Source organism: Pseudopodoces humilis, chromosome 29 (assembly GCF_049639895.1).
Source record: "Pseudopodoces humilis isolate 2021_Gansu_Grassland_sample_001 chromosome 29, ASM4963989v1, whole genome shotgun sequence".
In the NCBI taxonomy this organism is placed as follows: Eukaryota; Metazoa; Chordata; class Aves; order Passeriformes; family Paridae; genus Pseudopodoces; species Pseudopodoces humilis.
Genome location: NC_142228.1, coordinates 4,088,515 through 4,110,319, shown reverse-complemented (window position 1 = coordinate 4,110,319; position 21,805 = coordinate 4,088,515). Strand labels below are relative to the sequence as shown.

At 64.2% G+C, this 21,805-nt stretch overlaps 1 protein-coding gene across 2 annotated transcripts; it reads right to left on the bottom strand.

The window, feature by feature from the left end:
- Positions 1–8,502: 8,502 nt before the first annotated feature.
- On the bottom strand, positions 8,503–18,739 carry ADAM11 (ADAM metallopeptidase domain 11). Of its 2 annotated transcripts, XM_088068087.1 has the most exons (27): positions 18,622–18,739; positions 17,133–17,326; positions 15,726–15,802; positions 15,332–15,398; positions 14,803–14,888; positions 14,660–14,726; positions 14,470–14,518; positions 14,316–14,383; positions 13,945–14,019; positions 13,786–13,857; positions 13,098–13,264; positions 12,936–13,020; positions 12,762–12,852; positions 12,621–12,672; positions 12,379–12,478; positions 12,030–12,101; positions 11,842–11,934; positions 11,650–11,730; positions 11,522–11,572; positions 10,905–10,968; positions 10,740–10,839; positions 10,547–10,666; positions 10,298–10,466; positions 10,108–10,222; positions 9,573–9,663; positions 9,080–9,097; positions 8,503–8,777 (listed from the first exon to the last, which is right to left on the bottom strand). In XM_088068087.1, the coding sequence occupies exons 1-27, from the start codon at positions 18,677–18,679 to the stop codon at positions 8,762–8,764; spliced, it is 2,298 nt and encodes a 765-aa protein (XP_087924213.1). In that variant the 5' UTR covers positions 18,680–18,739; the 3' UTR covers positions 8,503–8,761. The 2 variants fall into 2 exon arrangements, with proteins under 2 accessions (XP_087924213.1, XP_005532686.1); XM_005532629.2 differs by lacking the exon at positions 8,503–8,777 and having other exon boundaries at positions 8,797–9,097.
- Positions 18,740–21,805: the final 3,066 nt, after the last annotated feature.

Sequence of the window (21,805 nt, the reverse complement as noted above, 5' to 3'; positions counted from 1 at the left end):
GGAAGGGGAGAATCCCTGTGAAGAAAAGAGATCGCAGAGAAAGTGTCATAGCCAGAGCAGGGTGAGGAGAGAGTTCCATGAACTTGTGTGAGCCGGAGGCTGTGACAGCGCGGATATCCCAGAGAGGAGAGCCAGGACCTTGAGGGACCTCAAACCTGATTTAACAAACTGCTCATTCTAGTTGCGAATTTAAATTCTCAAGGACTAGGAAGAAAAGCTCAGGAAATGGGGAAACAAACCTTCCCTTTGTCAGCTGCCAGTTTAACCCGGCAGCCCGGGGCCGGTGCCCCGGGGGGAGCGGGAGCTCGGCTGATGCTCTGCCAGGGTGGAACCGGGATCCCGGGGCTCCCGGGGACCGCACGGAGCTGCCGTGACCTGCATTTGAACCGTGATGGTTCATTCCCGTGTGAGCCATCAGCCCCGGGCTCCGCCGCGGCAGCGCAGGGGTTAAAGCCGGGCTGGGAGCTGGAAAAGACCGACGAGGGATGCAGGCAGCCCCGGCAGCAGGAGAGCGCTCCTTAAAGGGCATCGGGAGATGTTGTTGTTCGGTCTAGCCGCAACACACTCCGGGAACTGGGAACTGGGAATTGGGAACTGGGAACTGGGAACTGGGAATTGGGAACTGGGAACTGGGAACTGGGAACTGGGAACTGGGAATTGGGAACTGGGAACTGGGAACTGGGAATTGGGAACTGGGAACTGGGAATTGGGAACTGGGAACTGGGAATTGGGAACTGGGAACTGGGAACTGGGAATTGGGAACTGGGAATTGGGAACTGGGAATTGGGAATTGGGAATTGGGAACTGGGAATTGGGAATTGGGAACTGGGAACTGGGAATTGGGAACTGGGAACTGGGAATTGGGAACTGGGAACTGGGAATTGGGAATTGGGAACTGGGAACTGGGAATTGGGAATTGGGAACTGGGAACTGGGAATTGGGAACTGGGAACTGGGAACTGGGAATTGGGAACTGGGAACTGGGAATTGGGAACTGGGAACTGGGAACTGGGAATTGGGAACTGGGAATTGGGAACTGGGAATTGGGAATTGGGAACTGGGAACTGGGAATTGGGAACTGGGAATTGGGAACTGGGAACTGGGAACTGGGAATTGGGAACTGGGAACTGGGAATTGGGAATTGGGAATTGGGAATTGGGAACTGGGAACTGGGAATTGGGAACTGGGAATTGGGAACTGGGAATTGGGAACTGGGAACTGGGAATTGGGAATTGGGAACTGGGAACTGGGAACTGGGAACTGGGAACTGGGAATTGGGAACTGGGAACTGGGAATTGGGAACTGGGAATTGGGAACTGGGAATTGGGAACTGGGAACTGGGAATTGGGAACTGGGAACTGGGAACTGGGAATTGGGAATTGGGAACTGGGAACTGGGAACTGGGAATTGGGAACTGGGAATTGGGAATTGGGAACTGGGAATTGGGAATTGGGAACTGGGAATTGGGAACTGGGAATTGGGAATTGGGAACTGGGAATTGGGAACTGGGAATTGGGAACTGGGAATTAGGAATTGGGTTTCCCCCGTTTTCCCCGGGAAATCTGCGCCCTCCCTCCGGAGCTGGCGGCTGCTCAGCCAAAGTTAAAGGACACCAAAGCCTTCAGTCCTGTTTCCGGGCCATTGGCCGGTGAAAAACCCTCCCTTTCCCGGTGATCCGGGCTCTCGCAGGCGCTGCTGTGAGTGCGCTCTGAGCCCTGAGCTGCCCTTTGTCCCCAGCGTGTGTCGGGCTCCATCCGATCCCCTGGGCACAGCCCGGTGTCCCTGGTGCTGTTCCTGCCTTCTCCTCGGTCCCTGAGCTGACCTCGGGGCTCAGCTCCTCTTTCCTTTCCCCCGGCACTGGGTGTTCAGCGCTCCCCGAGGAGGGGACGCTCCATCCCCGGTGCTCCCATGCCCCTGGCAGGTCCCTGAGCTCCTCAAACCTCTGAGAATCCTTAAAAATGCTCTGGGGTTTGACCTGAGCTGTTCTGTGGGAAGCCCGAGTTTCTGGTGTCCTCATTCTCTGCAGCTGAGGGATCCCCTCTGCTGGCAGGAATCGGCTCAGGGGTCACTCAAACTGCTCAGCAAAACGTTTCAGCTCAGGTATCTTGACCTAAAAGCTGAACAATCCCAGCTTTCCCCTGCAAATTCTTTGAACTCTGGGTAACTCTGGGTGTGTTATCACAGGACTTTCAGCAGCTGAGGGGATCAGAGGATGGGGACAAACCCTTCAGTGGTGCCTGTTGTGACAGGACAAGGGGTGATGGTTTTGTATTGAAGCAGGATAGATTTAGATTAAATTTAAGAAAGAAGGTTTTTATTTCTGGGTGGTGAGGCACAGCACAGGTTTTTCCAGAGAAGCTGTGGCTGCTCCATCCCTGGAAATGTCCAAGGCCAGGCTGGATGGAGCTCTGAGCAGCCTGGTCTCGTGGAAAGTGTCCCTGCCCCTGGCAGGGGGCTGGAGTGAGATGGGCTTTCAGATGATCTTAATCTTCTGTGATTCTCTGATCAGCCCGAATTGCTCAGCAGCACAACCAGCAGGGAGCCTGGGAGGTCACTGCAGTCACCACCACCTGTTGGCTTTGCCAGGCTGCCACAAGCCCTTGCTAAAGCTCCTGTGACCCTTCTTCCTAATCCATGGTACAGCCTGCCTGGCTCCTCCTGGTCCTCCCAGAGGTGGAGCCACCTCCACTGTGGATGTTCTGTGCCTGGCAGAGCCTTGGCAGCTGGGTGCTGACTCTCTCCTTCCCCCCATGCCTGGTTCTGGAATGCCCTGTGGAGTGTCAGCTCCACGTAAGGCGTGTGGAGCCAAGAGCCTCTTTCCCCAAACGGCCTCTTTCCCGTGCATGGGTTTGTTTCTTGTTTCCATCTGGAGCCTGAAGAGCAAAATCCCCATCGTGGGCGAGCCAGAGCTGGGATCTGCTTCCACCTGAGGTGTGCTGAGCTTCTCCATGGTGACAAACCCGTCAATTTCCCTGAATTTTCCATGGATCAAATAAAGCCTTGACTTGGAGAGGCACAGAGAAGATGCTCCATCACAGAGCACCCTGTGCTGGGACTCTGTGAGAGAGCCAGAGTGTCTCTCCTCTCCTCTCCTCTCCTCTCCTCTCCTCTCCTCTCCTCTCCTCTCCTCTCCTCTCCTCTCCTCTCCTCTCCTCTCCTCTCCTCTCCTCTCCTCTCCTCTCCTCTCCTCTCCTCTCCTCTCCTCTCCTCTCCTCTCCTCTCCTCTCCTCTCCTCTCCTCTCCTCTCCTCTCCTCTCCTCTCCTCTCCTCTCCTCTCCTCTCCTCTCCTCTCCTCTCCTCTCCTCTCCTCTCCTCTCCTCTCCTCTCCTCTCCTCTCCTCTCCTCTCCTCTCCTCTCCTCTCCTCTCCTCTCCTCTCCTCTCCTCTCCTCTCCTCTCCTCTCCTCTCCTCTCCTCTCCTCTCCTCTCCTCTCCTCTCCTCTCCTCTCCTCTCCTCTTGCACCAGGAACAGAGGTAGCACAGCTGGATGATGTCACAAGTGGCACAGCTGGATGAAGATGTCACAGGTGGCACAGCTGGATGAAGATGTCACAGGTGGCACAGCTGGATGATGATGTCACAAGTGGCACAGCTGGATGAAGATGTCACAGGTGGCACAGCTGGATGATGTCCCACTCTGTTCCAGCATCATTCCTGGAGCAGGAAGCCCCGGTTCCTGCAGGTGTGGGTGTGTGACTGGAGCGCTGTGACCAAGGGGCAGCTCCTGTACCAGGCAGGTGCCAGCCCTGGCAGGGTTTCTCAGCTGGAATCCCATTGTCCTGCTCTGTTCATGTTCTTTTCCTTGTGTGGCAAATCAGGACGTGGTTGTGAAACTGCTCTTTGGGCTGTTCTTTCCCTCACCTGGGAGACAACCCCATGGATCCATGGATGTCCCCCATGGCTCACACCCTTCAGGACATTTCCCATCACTCCACACTGCAGAGCTGCTTCCCGACCATCTGATGTGTCCTCTGCTCCCAAGGTGCCCCAAACACCCCAGCTCTGGCATGAGGGAGCAGCCTGAGCCTCCCTGTGCTCTCCAAGCTGCTGCTCACGTGGAGCCCCCTCGCCACCCCCAGCCTCGGCCACGACACCTTCCCGGGGAGCCCTCGAGGGCTTTCGTCCTTGTGCTCACCCCAAAAGCGGCGTCTGCCTCGTTAGATTAGAGCTGGAAAATCGTGGCCAGATGGTCGATCATCAGCTTCAACAACCAGAGGAGTGGGGATATTTTAGGTTCGAGGGTTTCCCATTATGCAATGGCACAGACACAGCACGGGGGAGGCGTTGGGTTCTTTTTTTTTTGCGTTTACTAATAATGAGGGATTTGTTTGGATTTTTTTTTTCTCTTAAGTTCAGGGTCTTCAGCAGGATTCTGATGAGGAGCAGCTGAGGGAGCTGAGGGGGCTCAGCCTGGAGCAAAGGAGGCTCAGGGGGGACCTTCTGGCTCTGCACAAGTCCCTGACAGGTGGGGGTAGGGCTCTGCTCCCAGAGAACAGGGACAAGACAAGAGGAAATGACCTCAAGTTGTGCCAGGGAAAGTTTAGGTGGGATATTGGGAAAATTGCTTCTTGGAAAGGTGGTCAGGCATTGGCACACCTGCCCAGGGTGGTGGTGGAGTCCCTGTCCCTGGGGGTGTTTAAAAACCTGTGGCTGTGGCACTTGGGGACCTGGGTCAGTGGTGACCTTGGCAGTGCTGGGGAATGGTTGAAATCAGTGGAGGGTTTTTCCAGCTAAACAATTCCCTGATTCTCTGATCTCAGCACAAAAACAGGAGACTGTGGCTTCTCCCATGGTTGCTGTGGTTGAACCTTTGCAGGTGCAGTAAAAGTGGTGGGTGAGGGTTGGAGCTGAGCACAGGAACTGTCCCTGACTGGACCAGTGAATTAGGAGAAAGAAGGAGCTTGGGGACAGGCAGGAATGACTGTGCCTGGGGCAGCCGTGGAAAGGAAAGTTTGTGATGGAGGGAAAGGGCAGCCTGGGCTGTTGGGTGTCTCTGGGCACCAGACCTGCCGCCTCCTGCAGCTTTTGTGGCCCTGGGCAGTTGGCCAAGGACCATCTCCCTTCTGCCAGGCACATCCAACACATTGTGGTGTCCTTGTGCCCCAGCCCCTGGCAGAGGGGCCCTGCCCTGATCAAGAGCAGTGGGTGTTGTATGATCCTGCAGGGCAGCACGCTCAGCTGGGCCCACTTGAATTCGTGTTTTTTGCCCTCCTGACCCTGAAGATTTTGAATAACTCAAGATTCAGAAGCAGCCGATGCATCTGGAATATTTCTGACTCACTCATCGTGCTGATATCTCGACACCAGCCCAAAATAACTCCTCCTGTGGATGGAGCAGAACTGCACCAAACCCCTCACGGGTGCAGAGATGCCCCTGCAGCCACGTCAGGGGACAAACAGCCCCATTTGCTGCCAGCCTCCGCCTGCTCAGGACACAGGGGTGAGGGGGTCCTGGTGCAGACCCCCCGCTCGCCCCTGGTCACTGCCACGGCCAGAGGCACCTCCAGCCTCTTCCTCACCCCTCGCCCCGTCCTGCCGCGGGGGGCAGAGCAAAAGGCTGATGGTGATGGCTTTAATAAGGTGGGCTGGAGCCAGAGAGACGCTCCGGCTCAGAGCTGGGTGTTCTCCCGAGGGAGCAGCACCCCGAGGTGCTCAGGCACCCCCCGCACCCCCGGCTGGAGCTCGGCGTCGTCCCCGCAGGGATCTGGAGCCGGTGTGTCCTGCCAAGCACCGGGGACACCACAGCGAGTCCCTTCAGCAGGGCGAGGGGCACCTCCAGCCCCGCTCGGGGGGCTCTGCGAGAGGTGCTCACAGCAGGAATTGTCCTGAATCCTGCCCCTGGTCCCCGGCGGGCAGAGAAGGGGTGCCGCAGGGTTGAGCCGCTCGTGTGTGACCGCCTGAGCAGGACCCCGAGCGGGGACTGCGGGGACACGCGTGGCCCTGGAGCGCCCTGGAGCGGCTGCAGCGCGCCCAGCCCGGGCTGTGCCGGGAGAGCCCTCTCCTGGCCGGAGTGCGAGGAGGAGCCGGGGAGCCCGGAGATCCGCTCGGAGTGCCGGGGAGCCCCGGGATCCTCCCGGAGTGCCGGGGAGCCCCGGGATCCGCCCGGAGTGCCGGGGAGCCCCGGGATCCGCCCGGAGTGCCGGGGAGCCCCGGGATCCGTCCGGAGTGCCGGGGAGCCCCGGGATCTGTCCGGAATGCCGGGGAGCCCCGGGATCTGTCCGGAGTGCCGGGGAGCCCTGGGGAGCCCCGGCCGTGCTGCCGCTGAGGCTGCGCCGGGCCGGCTCCAGGGGAGGATGCTCCATTCTCACGGGTCCCGCTGGGACTTGGGGACCTGTCCCCCAGTCCCCTTCTGCCAGGGATTGCTGCCAGGACCCTGCAGCCTCACCCAGCTGAGGCTGTCCCCGTGTGGAGCGGGGTCCTTGCGCAGGGACTGAGCATCGCTGTGGTGGGACAGGGAGCAGCCACGCGTCCCCACAGTGCGACAAGGTCCCCAGAGAGTGACGCTCGCTGTGTGCCATCATCTCCATTCGGGGAGCCGTCCTGGGTGGGTCTCCTGACTCAGACATGGAAATCGTGAGGGACAGGCCAGGGCGGAAGGTGGGACATGGGGAAGACATCAGTGGGACGAGCTGGAGGGATCCAAGGACCAGAGCATCCTCACAGATGAAATCTGTGGAGCCTCCTGCCACCCTGCCACCCCACGCGGGTGAGAAGAAGCGGAGCCCTCATCGTTTTCCAAATCTTTATTGTAAATAAATTCTGCGACATTGCAGGAGGCGGCCGAGCCCGGAGCCAGGACCGAGCCCGGAGCCGGGGCCGAGCCCGGAGCCAGGACCGAGCCCAGAGCCAGGACCGAGCCCGGAGCCGGGGCCGAGCCCGGAGCCGGGGCCGAGCCCGGAGCCGGGGCCGAGCCCGGAGCCAGGACCGAGCCCGGAGCGGCTCCCAGCACGTGCAAAGCGGGAGCTCGAGGCCGGGCGGGCGCGGGGGTCCCGCCGGGCCCGGCGGTAGCGGAGCAGGCGGTGCGGGGTGGCGGCGGTGCGGAGAGGGGGGGACGGGGACCCCACCCCGCTGTGCTCGTCCCCGGGACGGGACGGGGCCCGTGGGAGCAGCGAGGGCTGGGGGGGCTTTGCTCCCTTGGCTCTGGAAGCCCCGGGTGCCCCCCCCCCCTCCCCCCGCCACGGGCCCTCCCGCCCTGACAGCGTTAAAATCATTAAGAAAAATCCCAGTATTTATATATATATATACACACACATATATATATATATATATATATTAATGTCCCCAAACCCAGTGACAACGGTTTGCTCCGAACCAGGGGTGTCCCCTCGCCTCGGGGAGCACGCCGGCACTGTGACTGTGGCAGTTGTGGGGACACTGTGGTGACAGTGATAGAGATGGGGGGTTGATCCCACACTCCACGGTGGTCCCAGGTCCCCACATCTCCCAGTGCTGATACGTCACACGAGAAGCCGCCTGCGAAGCCAGGGGATGTCCAGCCACCCCCTCCTGCTGTCACCTCCCACCCTGTCCCCTGGGCTGCCACCGCAGCCACGGCACTCGTGGGTGCCCAGTGGGGCTGTCACACCGGGCTGGGCGCCACCACACGCTTTGGCCATGGCTGGGCTTGGGGACACCATTGGTCACTCTCTGTCTCCATGGCAAAGGGGCCCAGTGGTGGGCAGGGACACCGGGCAAGGAGGGGACACAGAGGGGACACCCTGACACTGCCATGGACAATGGCTATCATCCCCCATTGTCCCCGTGCTGAGTGTCCCCGGGAGTGTCCCCCCCCCCCACTGGGATGTGCCACCAAGTGTCACCAGGGATGTCCCCCCTCCATGCTGAGTGTCACCAGTGGTTAAAGGGACCTGTGTGGCCCCCAGTGCTCCGAGGTGCTGTGCTTTGGGTGGCTCTCTAGAGCCACCCCATGCAGGGTGACATGTGCCACGTGCCACAGGGAGAGGGTGATGCCTCCCCACAACCTGCCAGGGGGTGGGGGACGCCCAGTCCGGGGGGAACGGGTGCCACAAGCCTGCCCTGGGGCTGGGGTGACAAGTGCCACCCAGCAAGCAGCCCTGTGTCCCCAGCCCAGGGCTCACCCTGTGCCCTGGTCCCCCCGGGGGGCCCTTCTGTCCCCCCCAACTCCAGTGTCACCAGTTTGGAGTTCGCCTGCCTGAGTGGGGGAAGCCTTGAAGGAGAGCTGTGCCTGTCCCACCTCTGGCCACTTTGGGGTCCCATGGCTTGGGGGTGCAGCCATGACACGGGGGGAGAATCTGAGGGGACAAACCCCACACGGGGTTGCTGAGCTGCTTTGGGGGGCCGGGGAGGCACATCTGGGGGTGCAGGACTTGGCCCCCGTCGGACCCAGCCCAGGCACGGGGGTGGCAGGGACACGACTCCAGGCCTTGAACTGGGAAAGGGCACTGGCCTCGTACTGGGGACGCTGGTCTGGTCCTGGGGACCCTGGCCTGCCTTTCGGGGTGCAGGAAGCAGGCTTCCCGGCTGGAAGATGCTGCTGGAGGGCAGGGGGAATGTGGGGCCGGGGCTCCCCGCTGGCCCCTCGGGTACATTCATTCATCCAGTGCCGAGTGCCGCCAGCCCGGGGGGGGCCGGGGGTCCCCGTACATTCGTGGCGGTGCGGGGGGGCCGGGGGGCGGTCCCGGTGCCACCCCTCCGCTCTCCTCCTCGGCTGGACCCTCGGCAGCGCCGCCCCATTTAATTGCTGTTAATGAGGCGCTGGGGGGGTGGGGCAGAGCGGCCCCGCTCAGGCCCCCCCGGACCTGCAACACAGAAGTGGGGTGCGTTTAGTGGGGGGCTGTGACAGGGGGGTGACACATGGGGGGACACTGAGCTGAAATGAGCCAGCACCGGGGGGGGGGGCTGCGGCCAGGCCCCCCCAGCCGCTGCTCCCCTTCAGCCGTGGGGGCACAGAGATGGAGACAGCACGGCCGGACACACAGCACACGGACAGACGGGCCCGGGGGCTCCCACGCCGTCAGGCTGCCGGACGGTGACGGTGACACGGACGGTGACGAGACGATGGGGGGGACACGGTTACACTCCCTGCTGCGCCGGGTCGTACCTTCCTCGGCGGATGTTCCTTGGGGGGGTGGCAGGGGGAGAGGAGAGGAGCATTAGTGCTACCCCCGTGTCCCCGCTGTCCCCACTGCTGTGTCCCCCCCACCCCAGTGTCCCTGGTCCCACAGGCAGCAGCAGTGTCCCAGTGCCAGGCAGGAGCACACACGGGGGGGCCACCGACACAGCCCCCGCCCCAGCACCCCATGCTTGGGGACAGACACGGCCACGGGGTCCGGGTGACAGTGACACCCCAATGGCACATGCAGGCGGGGCAGGCAGGGCCAGGGGTCAGGCAGGGGCTGGCACAAGGGACCAGGCAGGGTCAGGGGACCAGGCAGGGCCAAGGGGACCAGAGGCCACACGGCAGGGGATGCCCAGCTGGGGGGACTGGCAGTGCCCCGGCAGGGCACGGCCTGGCCCTGGCGCGGTGACGCTGTGCAGAGGGGACGTGGCCGGTGACAGCAGCAGAGGGGACGAGCCATGCGGTGGCTGCTTACTTAAATCCCCAGCCTGTCCCCCCTAGGACGATGGCAGCCACCAGCACGGCCCCCGCGATGGAGCCGATAATGATATTGGTGCCACTGGGACCTGTGACAGACGGGACAGGGAGGAGGGGACAGGGTCACACGTCAGTGGGAAGGGGACGTGGGGACATCGCCCCAGGGATGCCCCAGTGCCATGGGGACTCGGGAAGGGGACAAACCCAGCCACAGGGAACATGTCAGTGGGGAGGGGACAGGGGGACACCAGGGCACAGCCCCAGGGTTGTGCCGAGGGGAGCTGGGAGGGAGGCAAACCCAGCCACGGGGACACACCTCGGTGGGGACGGGATGCGGGGACACGGGGACACAGCCCCAGGGATGACCCAGAGCCGTGGGGACCTGGGAGCGGGGACAAACCCAGCCGTGCCCAGCTGAGCAGGGCGGGGGGGGACACTCTGGAGCCCCGGTGTGGCTGGGGACAAAGCGGGGCAGGTCAGCCTGTGTGGCCTGGGGACAGCAGGGAGCCCGTGTCCCCCGCGGGCACACGGACCCTTGTATCGCTCCGTCTCCCCCGTCGGTTTCGGCTCCGGGATGGGGTCGTAGACGCTGCAGTCCTTCCCCGTCCACTCCGCCCGGCAGATGCACTTCCCCTCATTGCTGCAAACCTGTGCGAGGACGGCGTCACCCCCCGCGACCGTGACCCCCCCCGAGTGTCCTCCTGTCCCCGCCGCGCCCCTCACCCCGTGGTCGAAGCAGATCTTCCCGTCCCAGCTGCCGGGGCAGGAGCTGAAGTTAAAGGCGGTGGCTGGAAGGCATTTGCGGTCGAGACAGAGCATTCCGGGCCCGCAGGGCGTCCCGTCCTCCACGTAGCTCAGGTCCGAGCCATCCACCAGCTGCACGTGGCCGCCCCTGTGCCAGGACAGCCACGGCGGGTGACACCGGGACCCCTGCTCCCCGGGGCCGTGCCGGTGCCACGGCAGCACGGTTACCTGCAGTCCACGTAGCGGTTCTGGTGGTAGAAGGTGGTGGTGGCGATCTCCCCGCTGAGCTCCCCCAGCCGCGGCGACCCCGAGATGTTGGCGCAGAGGAGGAAGCCGCAGAGGACGTCCCTTCAAGGCAGCGGTGGTGTCACCAGGAGGGCGGGTGGCACCGGGAGGGGCCGGGGGGACAGGGGTCACTCACTGCTTGTTGCACTGCAGCCAGCCCAGGCCCTCGCGCCCGCAGTTCCCCCGCTCCGTCCCCTCCACGTTCAGCTTCTCGTAGCAGAAGCGCTCGGCCGAGCCTGGCAGAGAGCGAGTGTCACCCGCTGGTCACCCCCGGTGTCCCCCAGCCCAGGCCAACACTCACTGCGGCCCCACAGCGCGTTGCACTGACGGTCCCGGGTTTTGCAGCGCCCGCCGTAGCATCGTCCCTGCGGGGAGCGGAGAGGGGTCAGGGCTGGAGGAGGCTCAGGGGACAGGAGGAAGGTCAGGGGCTGGACAGGGGTCAGGGGGACTGGGGAGGGGTGATGAGGCTGGAGAGGGGCTCACACACGTGATGCAGGGAGGTGCTGCAGGGACAGCGAGCCCCCCACATCCCCCCATGGCTGGTCCCAGGACCGCTGCCCCGGCTCATGTGGCGCTGGGATCAGGAGCCAGCTGTGTGCAGAGCCACGGGACAGCAGTGGGGGCTCAGGGCCCCCTGCTAACCCCAAAACCCACAGCCATGTGTGTACGTGTGGCTCAGCTGTGGCTGCAATTGCTGACAAAAAGTCACAGAGTGGTTTGGGTTGGAAGGGACCTTAAAGCCCATCCAGTTCCATCCCCTGCCATGGACATCTTCCACCAGACCAGGCTTCCCCAAGCCCCGTCCCTGTCCTTGGACAGTCCCAAATGCACTTCCAACACGCACAAGCCCCGATGCTGGAGCCCGTGGGGATGTGCCCAGCCCCAGGGCCGTGTCCCACCAGGCTGGGCTGCACTCACCTGCTCGTTCTCACAGAAGTATCCATCCAGCTTGTGGAGGTTGGGGGGACACTGTGGGGACATGGAGAAGAGGCTGGGTGATGCCACAAGGCCCCACATGTTCCACCTGTCCCCCCGGCCCCACTCACCTGGCTGGAGTCCCCGGTGCAGGTCTCAGGGATGTCACACTCGTTCACAGCCTCCCGGCAGGACACGCCACGTGGCTCGTACTGCCCGGGACACAAACCCAACTCATCAGGAATGGGACAGGACTCCACTGAGTCCACATCTGGACCCTGGCCCCCCTGAGCCCCTCTGGATGTTCCCAGCCCCGCCCGCACCTTGCAGCCCTTGCAGCAGAGCCCATCGCTGCACATGGCGTCATGGGTCAGGGTGCACTTCTTGCAGCAGTTTCCCCCGCTCCTCGCACACTCCTGCGGGAACAGCAGCCGGAATCAAGGCCATCAGCCCCCTGGCAGCCCTGACAGCCCCCCCAGAGCGGGGGGAGCAGCCCCCTGACCCTGCTCACCGCCAGCGAGCCGCAGTCGCACTCCTCTCCTGCCTCCACGAAGCCATTGCCGCACTCCGGAGGGTCCAGGAGCTGCCGGGACCGAGGGAGGACATGAGACAAACACACGAGAGCTGCTGGGGACCCCTGAGCCAGCTGCTGCCATGAGCCCCCCGAAAGGGCATCACATCCCCGGGGAATGGCAGCACCCCCGAACTGCAGCCGGGCACGAGGCTCCTCCCGCTCTGCGAGTTCAGCACCAGCGCCTTGGCTGTGGCTGGGGACACCACGAGTCCCGAGGGACCCCAGAAGCCACCCCCAGTGCATCGCTCCCCACTGTGACCCCCAGAGGGGCCGGGGGGGCCGTTACCTTCAGGGGTTTGTTGAAGAGGCAGCTGCCGCCGCCGTCCTGCAGGAACTGGTTGTACTCATCGATGCTGCAGCGAGAGAACTTCCGCGGGAGGTAGTACCTGTGGGATGGGGGTCACTGTCACACCGTCACACTGTCACACCCTGCCCTCGCCCGGGGGCACTGCCAGACACCCGGAGCCGGCAGCGGTGACACGAGGTGTGGCGGGGGATGTGGCAGTGCCACCCCGAGCGGGCACCCACCCTGTGTCCTCCATGATGCAGCCCAGCCACGAGTCCGGACAGCGGCAGTCCCCTGGGAGGACACGAGAGGGCTGGGGGTGCTGACTGTCCCTCCGCCAGCCTGGTGGCACCGCGGGGTGTCCCCCCCGTCCCCGCGGGTACCTGCGGCCGTGCGGTGCTTGTTCCACATCATGCCCACGTTCTGCCCCAGGGTCTGTGCCAGTGTCACCGCCATGGCCGCCACGTTGCCGTACTGCCCGGGAGGGACGCGGTGTCACCGCAGGGACCCCCGTCCCTGTCCCCAGCCCCCCCGCGCGGGGGTCTCCCCGCACCCACCTCGTTGACGCCCCCGGCGCGGGCAGGGGAGCAGATGCCCCCGACAAAGGCGGTACCGCTGCGGCTGCTCTGAAACGTCCGACCCCTGCGAGGAAGAGGATGGTGGGGACGGGGGACGCGGTCCCCGGCCCCGGGGAGGGGACACGTGGGCACAGCGCTCACGAGAAGAGGTGGACGGTGTCACTGTGCTCTGCCAGCCCCTCTCGCCGGTATTTCACAAACTCGTTCAGGGTCTCCAGGGAGTCTTGCCCCACCCGGATCCGGTCCTCGGCCGCCCACGTCTCCATGGCCACCAGCACGATGCGGGTGTTGAGCTGCTCCTTGTAGATCTGTGGGGACAAAGGGACGGTGCTGGGGCCGCGCCCCCTCCCACGGACAAACCCAGCAGCTACTGGGGATAAACCCGCGTGGACAATTTCAGGAGCTGGGCACACACGGCCGGCACCAGGGACCATTTCCCGGGGACAAAGCACCGGTGGGACAAACCCGCCAGGTGCCAAAGGGGAAAAACAAGAGTGGGACAAACCCCCTGGGGCCAGACTCTCAAGGGACCAACCCAGGAGGTGCTGAGGATCAACCCCCCGGGATAAATCACCAGGAACTAGGGACAAATGCCCTGGGAACAAATCCACCAGCTGCTGGGAACAGTCCCCTCAAGGATAACCCCCCCAGGGACAAACCCACCAGGGTGGGGGATAAATCCTCTCCAGGGATAAGCCCAGTGGGGATAAATCCCTTGGGAATGAAGCGGAATGAAACCCCCAAGGGACAAACCCATCAGATGTAGGGGATTAACCTTCCCAGGGACCCCCCCCCACCACTGACAGGTTCCTTCCAGGGACCCCCTCACCATATCAGCCAGGTTGACCACGGACTTGGCGAAGTTGCTGGTAAGAACTACGGACTTTCGGAGCTGCAGGAACTGAGGGCACAGCAGGGGCCAGGTGGGATTGGGGGGGCCAGCCCGACCCCTCACCGCCCCCGCCAGCCCCGGGAACCCCCCGCTCACCAGCTGATGGTCGTTCACCACGGCCAGCTCGATGTACTTGGTCTCGCTGTGCACCGTGTGCTGGGCTCGGCGGACCTGCAGTGGGAACCCGCGGCTGAGCTGGCACCGACACCCGGCTGGGGCTCCTGACCCCCCCAGGGATACGGGAGAGCCACTGGGTGGTTTTGGGATGCAGCCGCGCATTCCAGTGGGTTCCCTGGACATCCCTGAGCCCAGGCAGGAACAGCACCCTGCAAACACGACCCTAACACCCGCGGAGGAGCCTGGCTGCACCCTCGGCCAACAGGCAGAAATCAGCCTGGGTCAAGCACATTGTCCCCTGCCCATTGTCCTCTGTCCCCTGCCGTGTGTACCCCGCTGTCCCCACTAACCTGCCGCCGCCGCCGCAGCTTTGGTATCCCACCAGGGACACGCTGGCTCAGCGCAGGGAAGAGGCAGCCTGGAGGGAAGGGACAGAGGAGGTGGGACACCAGGAGGCCACTGAGGCCACCGCCACAAATGGAAGAGCTCTGTGAGAAGCCTCACCCAGTCGGGGGCAGCTGGGGACGCGCTGGACGATGTGTGGCCGCAGGCCCTGCAGCGGGGACAGCTGTGTCACGGCCATGGGAGGGGACTGCCACGTCCCCGTGTCCCCATGGCTGTCCCCAAGCCACAGCCAGACCTGTAAATCTGCCTTGGGGCGCTCGGGCAGGCACACGGCAGTGCCAGCGCTCACCTGCCCGTGCTCGGTGCCCGCCTGGGGCTCGATCAGGTACGTGGCTCGGCCGTCCGAGAAGACCCCGCTGCAAACAGAGATGTGCGTGTCGGGGTGCAGAGGGGTGCAGCCCCCCGGCCCCCTGTGGGCAGTGGGGTACTCACCGCAGGCCCTGGCAGCTGGAGAGAGCGGCGAAGGAGCGGGGCTGCCCCCGGATCCGGCCCTGGTAGTAGCAGTGCTCCCCCGCGCCCTGCGGAGCGGGGACGGGCGCTGAGCCTCGGCTGCCGCCCTGCCCCGCACCCCCAGGGGCCGCGCCCAGGCTGAGCGTTCTGGGGTTCAGTGCCAGGCACCCTCAGGGTGTGCCTGGTGCCCACAGCACCCAGGGACCCCCCTCGAGGAGCAGCCCCCAGCACCATGGTAGCACCCCGCAGGGCAGGGGTGCCCAGGGGCAGTGGGTGGGAGCATGCTGAGCTGCTGGGGACCATTCCTGGGGTTCTGTGGGATTTATGAGCTGGCCACCACAACCCCTGCACCGGTACAGCATGGCATGGCAGGGTTTGGCACAGCATGGTGCAGTGGGGCGCAGCACGGCACAGCGTGGTTTGGCACAGATTGGCTTGGCACAGTTTGGCACACCTTGGCACACCTTGGCACACCTTGGCACACCTTGGCACACCTTGGCACACATCTTACCGTGCTGTGGCTGCCGTTGCTGCCCGCGCCGAGGTGCCGCTCCACGTAGTGGGAGGCGAGGAGGTGGCTGCCGGGAGCAGGTGGGGGGTGAGAGGCCGTGGGGTGGGGAGGAAGAGGATGAAGAGGGAGACGACAGCAGCCACCACCCCGGTGTGGGAGACCACCCACCATCCATAAACAAGGAGTCACCCCAGCATGGGACCCCCCAGTTTGGGAGGGTGCTGACATCCCGTGGCTCCCTCTCCCTCCGCTCCACACCCTGGCTCAGCCCCCACTGCTGGGATGGTTCTGCACAGCTCCCCCATCCCCGAGCACCCCCAGCTCTTCCCCTCCTCCCGGGGGGCACCAGCAGCCCCATGGCGGCCCCCCCTGCCAGGACCCCCGGGTCACTCACTGGTTCAGCCGGAGATCGAGGGTGAAGGCTGAGCCGAAGGCACGCACCATGAAGCTCACCTGTGCCAGGTGCAGCCCCTGCAGGACAGCCAGAGCTGTCAGCTCCCCCAAAAAATTCATAACTAAAGTAATCATTTAAACCCCAACCTAAATACGCAGCCTGTGAAGATGCACTTTTTTTTTTTTTTTTTTTTTTTTTAAACCGAAAAATTCAGCATAAAGGAAAAAAGGAATGATGGGGTTTTTTTTCCTTAAACCCATCACCCCTGGAGCACTGGGATGACACCTGGGTTCCATCTCCCCCTCCGCGGGTGCCGTGCTGGGGTGGGGGTGCCGGAGGGTCCCCCCGGGCTGGGCCCAGCCCGGCCGCGGCAGCCGAGCCTCCGCTTCTCCCGCCCTGCGGCGCCGCCGTTCCTGACCTAATTCCTGCCGCCGGCAGCGGGAGCCGAGCGCTGCGGAGCGGCCTCAGACCCCGCAAACTCGGCGCACGGGTGAGAGCCCGGCACAGTCTGCGGGTCCCTCCGGTGCTTCACACGGGGGAGCGGAGGAAGCGCCAAACCCATCGTGGCGTGCCCTGCCCCCTTGCTGGGAACCCGGGGCAGCTCGGGATGAGGACGCAGGGATGTGGAGCCGCCTGTCATCACAGGGAGAGGATGTCCCGGGCCCCCACCGCATCCCTGGGGTCCTGCAGCACTGCCGGAGAGGGCTCTGCCGCCGGGACCGAATTCCCCTGGATCTCCGCTGCTCCCTCCTGCCTCGACACCCTGCCTTAACACCTCCCTGGCCCCTCGCCAGCGCGGCGGCTGCCGCCGCTTCCCGGCGTCCGGCGGTTTCACTCGACGCCGGGTGTAAATCACCTCTGCGGCGAGAGCAGCTCCTCATCTCGCCTTTATCCGGCGCGGACGGGGATCGATGGGCGCCGGCCCCGGCGGCTGCCAACACCGCAGCTCCCCCGTGCCGGACGGGGCGCGTGTGCTGCTCCCCGAAACGCGGGGACCGGCAGCGATGGGGTGAAGGTCACGGCCCGAGCCTGGGGTGCTCTGGGGAGCAGCACTGGGTGGGACACGGGGGGCCGCTCCCACGGGCCTGAATCCGCCCTTGCCGGACCCACGAGCCTCCTCCCGTGGGAGCCCTGCTCGCCACCTGCCCGCTCCCGTTTCATCTCTCCCAAAACCCGCGCGCCATCGGTTCCCAGATTTAATGAGATTTTGCTGCACAAGTCAGTGTCCCCCCGGGGAGGATGGCAGCGGGATGTTCCCGGGGGGGATCAGGGCTCCAGTTCGGGATGCCGGTACCCACGCACACGCTGGGGTGTGGCTGGGCCAGTGACGGCGGAACCTGGGGACCTGGACCTGCCGCCTGCCAGGGGCCCGGGAAGGGAGCGGCTTGGGGGCTGTCGTTCACTTACGGGTCCTCCACCTCCTCCTCCTCCTCCTCCGGGCTCATGTCTGACTCTGGTGTCCAGCTGATGCTTTGGGACTTCTCCGCCCGAGCTCTGCCCCACCAGCCTGCTGGGGTGGGTGATTTGGGAGACCACCCGCCCTTCCTGCCATGCGGCCCGTGGGAGCCTCCGCGGCAGCGCTCCGGCCTGCGCGGCAGGACCTGCGGGAGAGGGACAGGGTCGCGGCCACCCTGGAGGGGTGTGGGGACACGGGCCTGGGGAGGAGAAGGGATGGAGACACAGGGGCCTGGGGACAAGGGGACATGGAGGACTGGGGACGAGGAGGGACAGGGAGATGAGGGCACACAGGGGTGGGAACACGAGGGGACAGAGTTGGTGAACATGCTCAGGAGGTGGCCCAAGTGTGGCACTGTATCCAGAAGGGGACATTCATGTCCTGTATGGGATGCCCAGGGAACATGGAGGGTGGGTACAGGGATTGTCCCAGGGCGGGCAGCTGGGGAACATCCGGGTGCGCCGGTGTGCCCAGAAGGGGACACCCAGCAAGCACGGGCTGGGAGGGGTGCCCAGGGGAAGGGGGTGACCAGTAGGGGAATAAACCTGGGAGGGGAAGCTCAGGAGGTCTCAAATACAGTGGCACGTCCTGGAGGGGACACACAAGGGACACGGGTGGCTGATAAAGTGCTGCATCCCCGAGGGGGGCATGCAGGGGAGAGGGGATTCAGAAATGCCATTACACCTGGAGGAAAGGCTGGGGAGGGGGAATCGGCATATCCTGGACGGGACATGCAGGGAAAAGGGGGGAGCTGGAATGGGGACACATCTCAGAGGGGACACCCAGGGGACAGAGAGGGCCGGGATGGGAACACCACCGAACGGGAGGTGGAAGACTGGTATGGGGACAGCCCCATAGAGGGGACAACGAGGGGACAGCAGGGCTGGTGCAGGGACACCTTTGGAGGTGACAGCCAAGGGACACGGGGGGTAGCTGCTATGGGGACACATCCCAAGGGGACGTGGAGGGCTGCTGTAAGGACATCTATGGGGCATGCAGGGAACGGGGGAGCCGAGATGGGGACACATCGTGAAGGGGACACGGGGGGCTGTGTGCGGCCACCTCCGGAGAGGGAACACGGCGGGGGCCGCTGCGGGGACAGCGCGGTGGAGGGCGCGGGGCCGGGGCAGGAGCGGAGCCGGGGGTGGGCGCGGGGCTGCGGGGCCGCTGCGGGGCCGGGGCAGGTGCGGAGCCGGGGCTGCGGGGCCGGGGCCGGGCAGGTGCGGGGGGATCGCGGGCCCGGCCCCTCCCGGGGCTCTGCGGGGCGGCGCTGCGGAAAAATGTGTCGATGCAGCGAAAAAGCCGCAGCGGCGGCGGCGGGGCCGGGAGCGGGGCGATGCGGGGCCGGGAGCGGGGCCGGGAGCGCGGCGGGCGCGATGCGGGGCCGGGAGCGGGGCCGGTACCGGGGCGATGCCGGAGCGGGAGCGGGTCCGGACCTACCTGCCCGCGGGGCGAGCGAGAGCAGCGCGGCCAGCAGCCACCCCCGCAGCGGGCTCATGGCTCCCTCATGCTCCGCCAGCGGCCGCGCCGGGCCCGCCGCGCCGGGGACCGTCACCGTCCCGTCCGGCCCCCCCGCCCCGGGCCGGGCCGGCAGCGCCGCCCCCGCCCCGCCCGCCCGCGGCCCCGGGCCCCGCGGACCCGGCCGGCACCGGCACCGGCAGAGCCGGCAGCGGCACCGGCAGCGCCGCCCCGGGCCCGCCCCGCCCCGCCCGGCCCCGCCGCCCCCGGTACCGGCCCCTTCCACCCTCCCCGCCCCGGCTGCCGCAGCGCCGCTGGCACCCGCGGCACTGCAGCACCGGAGCCCCGCTGGCATCACCCCCGGGCCGGCAACACCCCCCGGCCCGTACCGGAGCCCCCCGGAATGGCACCGGAGCCCCGGGCCGGTGCTCGGCACCCCGCACCAGCGGGGGCTGGAGTGGAGCAGCCGGTGCCAGACCCCTCCCAGCCGGGATCAGACTGTGTGCCCCCACCCAGGACAGGAACACCAGTATGAGAACTCCCCAGTCAATACTGGGAACCTTGAGACAGAATCAAACCCCCTCAGCCACTGCTGCCCCCCCTTCCAGCCAGTGCAGGACCCCCACACCAGTACCAGCCCCTCCAGCCAGTTCCAAACCCTCCCAACACCAGTACCAGGCTCCCCAGCCAGCACAGGGCCTCCAGCTGGGATTGGAGGTCCCCAGCCTGTACTGTGTTCCCCTCAGCTGGTACTGAGTCCCCGACCGGTCTCCAGTCCCCAGATGGTTCCCAGAGCCCCTACAGATTGTCCTGGTGCTGCCAACCAGTATCAGAACCACAATCAGACAACCCCAGCTGGGACTGGAGCCCCCAACCAGCTGGAACCAAGCCCCTGACTGGTGCCAGGGCTGGTGCTGGCTGTGGGAGCCTGGCCGTGGATGGAGCTGGCAGTTCCAAGGGAATGGTGCTGAAACCAGGGAGTGCTGGCACCCACAGCACCGGGGACATGGGGCCATTCTGGACTGTCCCCAGTGGGTGGGTGATGTCACCCAAGGGTTCTGTGGAGTCCCCACTCTTGGGAAGCATCAGAACCAGGAGTCCTTCTCTGCTCTGATTTTGGGGGATGCTGCAATGCTGTGTTTCCTCCTGGTGGTAATGGAATGATTTTACGGAGATGAATCCCAGTAAATTCCTGTTTGTTGCATTGGGAGCAGGGGAGAGCAGCATGGAGGGTGACACAGCTCATGGGGGGAGGCAGCACAGCCACAGGCTCCCCAGGAGGGGCTGTCCTGGACGGCACAGACTCACAGAGGGATGCATCAACCATCAGAGAGGAGGGACTATTCCCTCAGGACTGAGGGTGGGACACAGACCTGGAGACCACCAGCTCCAGCTCTTCCTTCTGGGGGTGCCCAGGGCCATCCTTGGGCTCAGGCTCAGGCTCCCTGTGGAGGGCAATGGCAACCTCTGTCTGTGTCTGACCAGGGGACAGGGGCTCAGCTGAGTCACCACAGGCTCCAGAGAGGGGAGGATGCAGGGGCTCCAGTGGCCCCAGCTCACCACAGAGGTCAGCTGCCCTGGGAAGGCCCTGAAGCTCCCCCAAAAGAGCAAATTGGGGAAAACTGGGCAAACTGAGCAAACTCCCAGTTCACATCCCTCACCCTCCTCCAGGACAATCTTTTTGGACCTTTTTGTGTTACCACTCCAAGTCCCTCTGCAGCTCAGCTCGTTACCCTCAGAGGCATCAGGAACCAAAACCTGAGAGGCAGCTGCACCTCAGCCTGGTTTGAGCAGAGGATGTGCTGAGGGTCATGCTCAGACTGGGGGGCTCAAAGCCCCCCCAGGCCGTGTGATGGGGGCTGCACTCACACACAGGGACATCTGCAAAGGGGGCTCTGGGGGCTGCACAGGAACAGGCTCCAGGATGCACCTTCTCAGCCACACCCAGGGGGTTCCTGGCTGGCAAATGCTCCTTTTGAGGCAGATCCACACAGGGCAGGCAGGCATCCAAGCTGGGAACTGCTGCCTTTGGACCTTCCTCTTCCTCCATGCAATGAGGGGAGGAACTGCAGCATCAGGTGCAGCAGAGATGATTCAGCACCTGCTTGGCTCTTCAGGAGCTCTGAGGCTGCTGAGGGGGACAGTCCCTCCCAGTGCCCTTCTCGTGGTCCTCAGCACCACAGGGACAAAGAGGTGCCCAGCCAGGGTGGCACCAGGGAGCAGCTGTTCTAGAGGAAGGTGTCCCTGCCCTGGCCAGGGAGTTGGAACTAGATGATCTTTAAGGCCCCTTCCAACCCAAACCATTGCAATACTCTGAACACCTGATCCAAGGTCTGCAGGGTCCCCAAGGGGGCATGAAGCAGCTGTTTCAGTCCCCCAGAGCAGGGACACCATGGTGTAAGTCATTAGTCAGCATGAGGAGGGGGCAGGGGGCGCCTGGGGGTCCCTTTCCCCTCCCTGGAAGAGCCAGGCTTGGTGAGACAACTGCTGATGGCAGTTCATGACCATGAGGTATCCCAGTCTCCACAGTCTCTGGAGCTGGTCACAGAGGCCAAGGGCCTGGAGGGGCTCCTGTGTCCCCAGGGCCCCCTCTGTTGTCTGAGGGCACAGAGCTGGTCACTCCTTCCAGGGGGCCAAGCACACCAGGACAGTGGCTGGTTGGTGCTCCAAGCTTCTCTCTCCCAGGGATCACCGTCCTGCTGGGACAGCCTGTGGCTGCAGGGACTTCTCCATGGCAGAACCCTGAGCCCAGTGGGGCTCAGCTCCTGCTGCAGTTTTGATCAGACCTTCATTGCAGGGGCTGCAGCAGGTAAAGAACTGGAGTTTGGCTGCTGCACTGGAGGATTTAGCTCAGGAGGAACCTCTGAAGCCTCGTGTGTCCCAAGTCCCTGCTCCCACTGCACGATCCCACTTCAAGTCTTCCCTTTGAGGCTGAAGGAGGGAGTGTTGTCCTGCGCTCAAGGACTGAACATCTCCAAGGACAGACAGACCCCACTCCTCTGGGTGCCTGGCCCAGGGCTGTCCCACCCTCCTGGGCCCTGAGCCTTTCCTTTTCCCAGCCTGCAGCTGGAAGCAGCTTAACACAGCAGGGTTGGCTCTGTTCTGTTTGGAACTGCCCTTCAAGAAGCCACAGGTTACTCTTAGACACTCCAGAACATCCTCTTAG